Genomic DNA, 12,616 nt, shown 5'->3' on the forward strand with positions numbered 1-12,616 from the left:
TCTGAACTTTTATGACTCTAACTGTTTTTTTTTAAAAAAGTCTTTAGCCCATCCTATGATTCTCTGCGGAGCTACAGACTCATATATCCTATTCCATATTTCCATTTGGATGACCAATTCACATATTAAAATGAACTGGACCGAATTAAGATGAGTGATTTCCCACACAGACTGATGAAATCCACTTCCCACCCGGGCAAGCTTACCAATCACCTTAAAATTATATCACCATCCACCTAGTTACTCAGACCATCGACCTTAACAGTGATCATTTCTTCTCCTCTCTTTAAAGAGACACTCCTTAACTATCATAACTATAGCAACAACCTTCTCCTCACATACCCTCTCATTATCCTATTTCATCTTCTCAGTTCACACCTGTATCTGAAATTGTCTTATGCAGTATTTATTTATGGGTTGATTGCCTGCCTCCCTTTGCAGAATGTTAGCTTCCTGTGGTACACATTCTATATCCCCAGCTCCTAGATCAGCACGTGGAACACAGAAGGAAAGCAAGAAGTATTTACCAGTTGACCGTTGACTCCTGGATATGAAAACAACTCGGTATAACCTAAGAATTGGAAAAATCCCTGGGGTTCATTGTAATGGTAATTGGCCTATGGTCCTACCGGGTATAATAGGTAGGGATAAGAATCCATGCCCTGGGATAATATGAGTCTACTCTCTCTGTAGGCATTAAGAGGAATCATCCTATTAAGTAGGAGTCAGTTGCCTATCCTTTCACTGATACCTCTGTTTCTCTTTCAATGTTAAGTGATGTGTTATGTGTATATGTGCATACTGAGGAATCCTACCTTAAAACAAAACTTCTACATATAAAAACCATATTTTCCTTTTTCTTCGATATTGATTGTTTTTAACAGTATAAAACTGAACTCCTTAAAAATCTTGCATTTTGTATCTCAAAGTCTGGTGGTCTTGAGTCATGTTAGGAGGCACTGATATTAACTACTCATTTTTCTTCAAAATATAATTCAGGATCTCATGTATTTCAGCAGAGGACCACAACATGTTGACATATATTTCTGGCAACAGGACAATGCTCATGACTTAAATCTTAGATTCACTATATTGGCAATGTTACTAGAAATGCACATATAGGTTTTTATAGCATAAATGGTGTTATCTTTTAAATAAATTTTTTATTACCGTAGTAACACATGCCCATTTCAGAAAATTTACAAAATTAGTAAATTATAAAGAATAGGTAAAGAATAGGAATAAGTCATAATCTCACTACCCAGAGATAGTAACTATTAACATTTCTGCCTTTCTTTGTTTCAGTTACGTTTATATGCACATACATGAATGACATTGAAATTTTAATTTAATTTATATTGAACTTCAGCTCATTTGCTGAAGTCATTTCTACTTTTCATAGACAAATATGATATAGCTTTTTTCCTTTTGTACTGATTTCAATAATAATTTACTTTCCTTTTATTCTCATATATGAGATATTTATGTCTTGCCTAAGGGAAAGCAGTAGTTAATACTGGCTTATTTAGGCAAAATATAAATACTTAAAGTGAAATGCTTTTAACAGCATTTTAAATTCCTTTCTTTGAGAGATACTTCACTTTTCCATATGCTAGGAAAACTTAAAATAATATAAATAATTTAAATTTCAATTAAACATCCAATGCTTTGGGAAATTTAGTCAACAGTAGGGGCATAATTTTAGTTTTACTCAAAGTACAGTACAAGAAGCGGATGCTAAAGAAGGTGTACAGATACAAAACTCAGTTTTCTTTGGAGAGCTTTATTGACAATACATTAAATTCTGGAATGATATTTCTTTAATAATAAAATAATCTGTGTAATACTGAATGTAGCTTCCATGATATATTTCTGAAACACAGGTAAATTTAGGACACAGAATACATATCTATACCAAACAAAAACCTGTATCTTCAAATTTCCACTTCCAAATTCTAATCAGTGATTCAGAATGTAGCAGTGTAATGACAATTATACATTCCTGTCTTTTAAACATTGTCAGGAGTTTTACTTTAATTTTAGGGGATAATATTCTGCATTTTGTTTGCTTTTTTGAAGTAAGGAAAACTAATAGAGAATAATGGAGACTACATTAGATCAGTGGGTCAGTGGATCCAGGTCTACTACATTAGTTCCAGGTCAGTGGGTCAATGTTAGAGGTTTATGTGGTGATCCAGGGATCATTAGAAACAAAAATGGCAAGTGGGGAGGATGCATGGATGCTGTCCAGTGTGTGGGGTAAACAGGCCTAGAATCTCCTATTTTTAGGACAAGTCTGAGCATATTGTGCTAGAGAAGCAAGAATTGACTTCTGTAAAAAGAAAGAACAAAGTGAATAAAGGAATATAGGAAAGATAACAGAGAATTGGAGCATTGATGCAGTAATTTGGGGAAAATGGTGTCTGGTGAAGAAGGTGTAGAGAAAAATGTCCACCTGTGAGGACATCTGGGCTGTTGCTGCCTTTTTTGGGTGTTGCTATCATCAAGCTTTCATCTAAATGGTTTGTTTTTCTGAATGGTTTTTCTTATATATTCTGATTTTTAAGAAAGACAATATAATGAACATTTCTAACTCCATAGCATTCTAATTATGTTTGTCTGTTAAGTTTCTTTAAAAAGCATAGTATTCAGAACACATGCCTTAGATTCCCACACACAGCACTTACCAGACGTGCGATCCAGAGCAAGGCCCTTAATAAATTCAAATGATGCACTTTAAAGCCACTTCTAAAGGCTGAATCTTTTTATATAATACATTTAAATAAGAGATTATAATTGTCATTACCATATTTAGTAGGAAATGTTGGGTTGCTATAGATAGAAAAAATAATAGATAAATTTTTTAATCACTTATAGTTTTATATGTTTTTATTTATTAGACTCTTATAGTTGTATACATTTTTATATTTAATTTTTAAATATATAAAAAAAACAAAGCAAACAAGATGACACTCATGTAGCCAATACTAATATTTAAGTATCAACATTTTGCCACATTTCTTTCAGGTTTCTGTTTTATAAAAACAATAAAATAAAATGTGAAGTAAATAGCTATTAATATAATAAAATATAAATATAAACTATTACATGGTCCCTGTCACATGCTCTGACACAATGGATCCTATGTGCTGTATAGCTTGTAGGAGCTGAGAATATGTATTCTCTGCAGACAGTCTCCCAAATATAGATGCATGTTCAGCAGCTTCTCCACAACTCATCAGTAAGATGTCACTTCTGCTTTCCAGGAAGGAAAATGGGTAGAGAGAGGCAGGAATATCACTTTCATTTAGGTCCTGCCAGATAGAAAAATAAAGCCAGAGGAAAGTAGTTTCCCAGTCAACATGTCCATATCCTTTTAAGACTTGCCTTGAATCCACTCAGTATTATGTTTCTGTGATAGTTTCCTTAATAAAATGTAAATCTAGTCATAAATCTAGATTATTCATTTTATCTATTGCTAATGGAGTTGTTTGCTGGTAAATCAGCTTTGGAGGATGAGGTAGAGAATCCATGATTCTAGCATTTGCCAATTTCTGTGGTGTTACTATGTCCACTCTGGCAGGTTTCAGGCTATGGATGGCTTAACTGTCTTACAAAGTTCCTGAATGTTTAACAATTGGCTCTCACAAGCCAGTATGAACCAGATATAGCATGTTACTATATTTGCATGTGATATAAGATGTATTCTAGAGTATGAATGAGCCAGACTCTATCTTCTACCCGTGGTTAATTAGTGTATCCAATTTTTCATTATTACAAAAAGTGATTCAATAGATATCTTTATACATATGTCTTTAGATAACATAACTAAAAATGGTATTCCCAGACCATAGGCTATACCCAGTTTCAACTTTACCAAGCATTAATTAGCTGTTCAAAATGATTTTACCAATCTACGCTCCACCAACAGTGTATGAAGGGTGCTATTCCCCAAGGCCTGATATTGTCAGACTTACTGTTACCAATATGATAGGTGTGGTGTGATTTCTAACTGATGCCTAGTCAGTTTTTAAAAATTGATTTATTTAATTTTCACAACTGTCCTGAGGAATATGTACTATTATTTTCCCCATTTTAAAGTCTGGATAATGGACATCTTTGCTGCTAGAGCTATCAGACTTTGAAGTTTATACTTTTAATACTGTCTAATTCTATACCTTTCATTATATATTCTCAGATAATAGTCACTCAAAAATATTTATAAATTCATGACTAAGGCATCATTTTCATTAGTTTTATTGTTTAGCAGATTACATATTTATTGATGTACTGATGAAAATTAAACTGTCATTCTTGAGACAGATTTCTATTCAGTTGGTGTCTTCAGTACATAGACATTGTCACAGTACCAAAATCTAATTCAACATCATCATTCTATTTAATGTAGACATGACATTAGAGACTAGTGAGCAGAAGACCATGGTCTGTTTGGGTAAATATAATAAATGCTTTTCTGTAGAAGTTGGTTGAGAGCCCACAACTATGCAACATTTTTCATCTATGGCCTGAATATTAGGTTAGAGAGAAGGCTTATTACGTTCTCATTTGACGGAAAGCTAGGGAAGCAAATGGAAAGAGACGCCAATAGCTTAATCAGTAAGATTAGAATTTAAAATGGGTTTAGCATAATGAACAAGTAGTAAAATAGCAAACAATGTAATTTGGTAAACTGATGAATTTCAAGAGAAAAAATATTGCTAATAACAATTAGTAAGTAGAGTGGTGATATGTACAATTAAATCTCATTTGAGTCCTACTAATCTAGAATTCATAAAAATTTTATTGAAAGATTCAAAAGTTGTTCTCACATCATTTTTGTCATTGTAATTTTGGTTCACAATTTCTTGCCCATGATTACTTTTTTTGCCTATGATTACGGTAATATTTACAAAATTAATGAATTGATAAATGGACATCTTACCTCTTTCAACTCAGGAAATCTTAATACTGTTATGGTTATGTGTGAATACTTTGCTACTATTAAATCTTTGGATTATTTTTTCACTACTGCAAATTGCACTGTTGTGTGGATATTATTTTTGCAAAAATATTTTATAATGTAAAGTGAAATACATTAATTGACACAATTTTCTTACTGTGAATTGATTCTTCATTGTACTTCTGTGAAGATGTCTGTTAACCTCATTAGACTTTTTCTGTCACACCTAAAATCACTGGTTTATTAATGTTCTCAGTAACATTCAGTTAATTATGTTGTCTTCTTTTTTTGAGTGGACATTTATGCCAGTATTATATTTTAATATTTTTATTTTAATATTTTCAGATTACTCAAAGACTGTCCTGGTTTTGTGTTTACCCCTCGATCAAGGGAGGAACTTCCACCAAACTTCCCTAGTGAAATCCCCGGAATCTGCCATTTTCTGGATGCTTACCAACAAGGAACAAACTCAAAACCATGCTTCCAAAAGAAAGATGTGGAAGATGGCAACGCCAATTTTTTAGGCAAAGCATCGGGAATAGATTAGCAACCTATATACCTATTTATAAGTCTTTGGGGTTTGACTCATTGAAGATGTGTAGAGCCTCTGAAAGCACTTTAGGGATTGTAGATGGCTAACGAGCAGTATTAAAATTTCAGGAGCCGAGTCACAATCTACTCTTTCTCCTGTTTAACATGACAAAATGTACTCACTTCAGTACTTCAGCTTTTCTGGAAAAAAAAAAAAAAAACACCTTAAAAAACTACTTTTGGGGGAGTATTTCTATTATATAACCAGCACTTACTACCTGTACTCAAAATTCAGCACCTTGTACATGTATCAGATAATTGTAGTCAATTGTACAAACTGATGGAGTCACCTGCAATCTCATATCCTGGTGGAATGCCATGGTTATTAAAGTGTGTTTGTGATAGTGTTGTCTAAAAAAAAAGTTTTTGAATAGAAATTACATTCTTTGTCACCCTCGGTTCTTTCAAACTTTCAACTCTGCATTTTATTGCATTTTCTCATTGAACTGTTGGTATATGTTTGAATATATGCTGACTTTTTTTCTCTATTGCACTTTCTTCTTTTTTTCTTCTTAGAAAATAAGCAATTAGGGGTTAGATGCAATATGAATATAAAATAGTTCTGTAAATTTCAAATATTATTTTTAGCTCTGGAAGTTAAAAATACTCCCCATAGTAACGTGTGTTTTAATAATACATATTTCTTTTGTTTGACTTTTTTTTTAGTTCTACAATGGTAAAAGCTATTTTAATCCATATTAGCAATTTAATTCCTGTTAATTCATTTTACTATCATAATAGCAAAGTATTCAGAATAAAAGAGGTTTATATCTTCTGTTAAAATGCAGTAATACTATTCAAATCTAATTTAGCTGGAAGCAACATGGGAGTAAAGTAATCATCCAGGGGACCCACCATAAAGGACATTGGTAAAACATTTACACACGTACACACACGTGCAGGCACACTTGGAACAATATGGACCTACTTCAGCAGACATCTTCTGTTGCCATGCTGAGCCATTTAAAGTTTTAAGAAGAAAATCTAAGTACGGAAGTAGAAAATAAGACTTGTTCTTTTGGTGGATATCTCATTTTTCTTGAGTATTTGTGCTGAACATTTTGGTGTATGTCTATGAACTAAGAATCAAGTTTTTTGTCGCATTAAATGTACATATATGAAGTGTTTTTATTCTACTTGAAATATCTTGATAAAAAAAACTGTTAGTATTGATGAAGCAAATGAGGCAGTGACCACATTATGGAAATGTCTAAGTATTTTTTCTGGAGCTTCAACTTTTTTCTTTTTGTTTTACATAAACCTTTAAGCAGCTAGGAACTTTTATTTTTAATTAGGTCAGTTGAAGTTCTCTGGTGAACTAAAAAATCTACATTTTGGTTGGGGATAAGGATTTGATTTTAAAAACAGCTCGAATTTAAAGCAAGAAAAAGATGAATGTTATACTTTTAAAATCAATATTAGCAGAGCCATAGATAGGCTGAACTCTTATTTGGGGTTCTGAGAAATAACGGAGTTTAAAAGTTCTTTAACTCCCTCTATTAGTGCCCAGGTTAGCCCATGGTGACATCAGGAATATTCATTACTGATTGGCCTCTAGTATTCCAAGGGTACTACTATAGATATTACAATGATGCTGTTTACTAAGTGATAACCCAGTATCTTACAGGACTGACTTTGACTCAATAAACACTCACCCTATTATTGGAAAGTGCCATAGGCCTTGAGAAAGTATAGTTACATCCTCACAAATATATGAAGTTAAGTCACTACTTACAAGGAAAATAAAAATGTAAATACATTTTTCTTTCTGGAACCGAACTCTTATTATGGGGAAATAATAGAAATAAAGAAAATGTAAAAGCATGAAATGGAATGTAGTCTTGATCAAACATTTCAGCAGACCTCAATTTGCTTGCCATCTGTACTCAAAAAGTTTAAAATTCAATCCGAATTCAAAAAGTATTTTGTGTGTTTGTGGTGTATTAGCATATACACAAAACAAATGAGGGGAATGTATATAATCTTGGTGAAAAGTTGTATGGGAGTTTTTTGTATGATTCCTGCAACTTTTCTATAAATTTGGCATTATATCTAAATAAAAAATTACCAAAAAATATATTTTCACAGAGAAGTTAAATCATCTGTGATAGGTTCCCCAGACCAGCCTACAAAGGCCCATTAAATACAGAATAATTCGTGGATCTTAAAGAGGATGAACATACATTTCCATGACAGAGTCCATAGAAAATTCACAATTTAGACGCTAAAAAATTTAAGGAATTTCTTTTTTTCTCTAACCTGCTTTGAAGCATAGAGATTAGGGAGAAACTTTTCAGATCCAGACCACTGATGGTAGCCGAGTAGAGACCCTGGAGCATAGATTCTTAAAATAAATAAGGGGCCCAAGTCAGAGCTTTGAGGTATTGAAGATGGAAAAATAGTGGACAAACAGCCTGTAATCAGGTTGGGGACTACAGGTAATGAATTATGTTGCCATTTAACTATTCTAAAAAATAAGACTGGGTCTCAAGACTGCTTCCCTAACAGACTGTTTCTCCTGAAAATGCAGAGGCTGTTCCTTCTGTTCTGGTTATATAGTTTCCATTCATGGCTTCTTGTCGTGTTGTTTTTTTTGTGTTGGGTACACTATATAAATTAGCTTCTTATACATATTTCTCAGGCAAGCACAGAGTTATACTGAAGGTTTCTAAAGATGCTTTGCATCAAGAAGCAAAGGGAAATACAGAATTAAAATGTTTCTTTCCGTTTTGCTTTGTCTTTCTATATCTATCTAGACTTTGTAGGAAAATGCAAAGCGTATGTTTAAGAAAACCTAAATAAGAATAGATTCATTTACTCATTTTCATTTATTCATTCATGAAGAATTTATTGAATGCCTACTATGTGCCAGGAATATTGCTATATTTTTGAAATTTAAGGATAAAGTATGGCCCAATCTATCAAGAAAGCAAAGTGAAAGACAAATGTAAGACATAATTGCAACATTCTGTGGGAGCACAAAGTAGGGGACTCAGTTCTTAGAGAGAAGTCTTTTGGTCTTAGAGTTCATCAAGCAGAGACGGGGAAGGACATGGTCCAGGAAAATAAATTAGCACACAAAAAGATGGGGTCTTGGGGGTGCATAGTGCATTCTGGACAGCCAGTTAACTGGGATGAATTGGGAGGGAGGAGAATAAGGACAAAAGACCATCTGGGCAAAAATCACGAAGGGGTGCCATGATAGTTATTAATATTGCTATTGTAATATTAATATATAGTAATTAACTACACATGACACAGCTTTACATGACCTTAAATAGTTATCATTACCATAATAGTAATATTAATAACTATAATAAGAGCTATTATTATTCACTTGAGGCACTTGTTCAAAATAGATCTTACAAAAGAAAAGAAAAAAAGCAGCAGCAACATGAGTAAAATTAGATCCATTGGCTACTGACTCCCTCTCTCAAGTCTTAAAGCAAGAGAATGGTATAATCAGATGTGTGTTTTCCAAAGACTATTAGAAACAGCATGGATAAGGATAGGGTGGATATTTACTTGCACAGGTGACTGAATGAACATCTGTTTATACCTCAAGGGAAAATGATTCATTTTATATCCTGGATATTTTACCATAAGTATGAGCATAAAGCTGGGATGTCGGGCATTAGAATTTTATATCACTCTCAAGGCTATTAGTCTTTCAGATCATTTGGTAGGGAGGAAAGAAGAGTTGCTTCAGCATTTTTACTAACCTTTCTTCCAAATTTCTTCTCCCTGATATTTCCAGCCACACCAAGGCAAAGACTTCCCAGCTCCATCCCAGGTTAGGTTAAAAGAAGGCATAGGATGGAAGAGGGTGGTCTGTGGTAGGCCTAGGAAATGAAAGAGATGAATAAACAAGAGTGTCTAGTCTAAGTAGTGCCTGAGGAATAGACATCAGTCCTCTGAGATTACCCAGCTGGAAAACTGCCCAGATGGAGCTTTACATGCAAAGCTCCAATGAAGTCTAGTGCTGTAAAACGCTTTAAATCCACCGTCAAGCCCTTGTTGATGCAAATGTTAGAAGCCCAAAGCAGAATGGGTTAATGAATTACTGCAGTGGTTTTAGGTGCATGGGTTTGACCCACATAAATCATTTTAATAAGTAAAATTGAATCTTTGATACATATTTGTTGAGGAGCTTGTTAGATCACTACCTTTCACCGAACAGTAAAACATGGATCATTTATTTCACCTCATTTTGCACTTGGATGCAATTTCACTCTTTAGGTGGTTGTACTTTGACAGTTAAATGAAGACTGTCTTTAAGGATGCAGGGATGGAGAACACAGCATATGTGAGAGGCGGGAGGGCAGAGACGCCTTGCAATTCCTGTGAGCTTAACCATCTCCTCCAAAACAGAAATTCAGTGCTGCAGAGAAGGTAGCAAAGTGCAATTCTCTTGTTAAAACACAGGCTAAAAGTAGGGACTGCTTAACTTATTAAGCAGAGAAAACCAGAATGTCATTTTCAACCAAAATTGACTGTTAGAGTTTATGGTCTTTGTTATGATACTTTTCAAGACCTGGGAAATATTTGTATCCTTTAGTGAAAATGGGAAGAATCAATTACTGAAAGCCGTAAGCTTACAGTAACGGAGGCAATTAATCCTTTGTCATCTTTGTTGTTTAGTTTTCTTCTGCTGTTTGCACATCAGCTAGTAGATCTTTGATGAACTGTTGCTCCTCTTTAAATGTTTCTTTTATTATATTGATGATGTGCTCTCATTCAGTATTCTTATTTTAAGCTGCAGTAATCACTGTACATATGATTGCCATCTGTATTTCCCTCGAAGCAGTTTTGCTTATTACAGCCACACCTGCATCTGTTTTGACTAGCCCACATAACCCACACATTTTTCATCCAAAACTATCCCATTACCTTATTTATGTCCATTTATTTTCATATATAGTATCTGCCAAAATAGTAGCAAAAGTTTTATCAATGTGTAGATTTCAATCAGAAAAACCTAAGCAAAAGGAAAAAAATGTGATATTCTAAAAGCCACACTTCTTTTATCATCAGTGCAGTTTTTTCCATCATCATAAACTTAGTTTTATGAAAATGTTAATATCTTGGATTTAAACACTGGGGGAGAAATCAGGACAAAATTTAAATGGCATATCCAGGACTTAATCTGAGATATTCTGGTAGAAGATATTTAGATAAGGTTGTGGCTGCCTGTCAAGTTTTTTAATTTTTTAAATTATATTATGTCAGAAAATTAAATCACAAATGAGCCTTCCAGATTATGAGGAAAATTACTTGGCCAAAAATGACTTTGCATAATGTCCAAATCTTAAAGTATCTGCTCAGATGTTTGTTCCATCTGAAATGCTGCCAAATCCATCTGTATTGAGGAAAGAGCTATGAGGTAGTTTCAGAGAAAGTGAAAACAAAACAAAGCAAAACAAAAATGCTACTACAGAAGTTGGACAGCCCAATGTGTTAAGTATTATACACCTGGAACAAGAGCAGCAAAACTGAAGCTCTTTGGAAAGTTATGGCAACAGTGGTCTGGGAATTCTGGGCCTTTAGAAATAATGACTCTCAGTGATACAGCGATGTGCAGCATCCAGACACTGCTTAAACACAATGAGCTGCCATCTTCCCTGAATAAATTGTATCTTATAACATTGAAGTGAATGAAAATGTATTAGTATTTGAGAATTTACTATTCCTTCACCTCCTTGCACGTGTAAATTAAAGATGTTTTGGAAAATACGAGAACTTGATGTTCACTGCCCTAGAGCACTATTCTCCAACCTTTTAGATTCCTGCAATCTGTTAATATTGTAGCACAACTCTGTAGACTCATACATGCTGCTCTCAATCCATATACTACATATTAGGACAGCTTTTCTTTTCTAAATGAGCATGAATATAAATAGAAATTCTAGTATTTTCTTCACCTACCCCAGTGAATCATCTTTATATTTTACTTGGGAAACTGCTACAGTTGGCTAGTGGGTCTTCACTTTTATCGCTTTGAGAACTGGATAAAAGACATAGACTATCACCCCTCCAAAAATGTGCATATGGCCCCGTACAAGACATATGTACTGCCAGAGCTTGGGGAAGTCCCTAGAATCTACTCTTAGACCACCCTAGTGAAGTACCACAGACCATATTGTCTAGATAGGACAAAATAATAAATTTTGATGAAGAACTTACTGTGTAGAGAGAAAAAATAGTAGATAATGTTCAAAATGAGAAGACAATAAATAACTGACAAGTCTGTGACTTTTGGTTAGATGAGACCACTTTTGATTTTTGAGGAATAAAAGGAGTTAGTTTTTTGGTCCTGACGTGTGAAATGATTCATGGGGTTTCACATACAGACAAGTAGTTTTCTTTTCAGCAAATATTTAACATACCTCTCAATATATTTTTCACCAGTTTTTGGTAAATATGCATTGCTATAGGTATACTAAGTTTTTTTGTTATGTTTAGTAACTAATTTCATTTTTTCTGTATATATAAATATAGTTATTGGACCCTGCATTGAGAACCTTCTTAGTACTAACAACACTCCTTTTATTATTACCTTCATAGTTGCTTTAAATGGCATATTTATTTCGAGTTTTACTTCTAGCTGAGTTGCAAAGTCTATGAGAATGTTACCTCCTGTCTCAGAAGCTTGTTAGATATTGCTGCCAACTAAATATTGTAATAAAAGTGTTTAAATAAAAATCTTCTTAAAATTTAAAATGAGTTATGTTTAAAAAGAAAAATGAACTTTATATCAAGGAAAAACACCACTGTCCCAAGTTATACAAATATATTTGCTTTGATGTAGGTCTTGCTACTAAAGAGAGAGAAAACTTCCAACGTAACAGTATGGAAAACCAGGATTAACAACTATTATGTCAGGCATTTGCTCTGTACAGGTCAATGTATTCAAATCCCTTTTCAAAAAGTTATTGTTAAATAGTGTACTAACATAATCAAAATACATTTATTTCTAAAGCTCCTATTTCCAACAAAACTCATATTATACATAAAATCACAATTGTTTTAAAACCTAAATTTAAAAATAACATTTTAATTTCTATT

At 33.5% G+C, this 12,616-nt stretch overlaps 1 protein-coding gene across 5 annotated transcripts in view; it reads left to right on the plus strand.

Moving 5' to 3' along the window:
• The window catches only part of GUCY1A1 (guanylate cyclase 1 soluble subunit alpha 1), a 73,151-nt gene extending 60,880 nt beyond the window's left edge, over positions 1-12,271 (plus strand). For all 5 annotated transcript variants that reach the window (XM_055276215.2, XM_063638312.1, XM_063638310.1 and 2 more), the window contains one exon: positions 5,306-12,271. In XM_055276215.2, coding sequence (XP_055132190.1) covers positions 5,306-5,507 — 202 coding nt within the window. In that variant the 3' untranslated portion in view covers positions 5,508-12,271. The remainder of the gene's footprint in view (positions 1-5,305) is intronic.
• Positions 12,272-12,616: the final 345 nt, after the last annotated feature.

The sequence above is a fragment of the Symphalangus syndactylus genome, chromosome 4, assembly GCF_028878055.3.
Source record: "Symphalangus syndactylus isolate Jambi chromosome 4, NHGRI_mSymSyn1-v2.1_pri, whole genome shotgun sequence".
Taxonomy (NCBI): Eukaryota; Metazoa; Chordata; class Mammalia; order Primates; family Hylobatidae; genus Symphalangus; species Symphalangus syndactylus.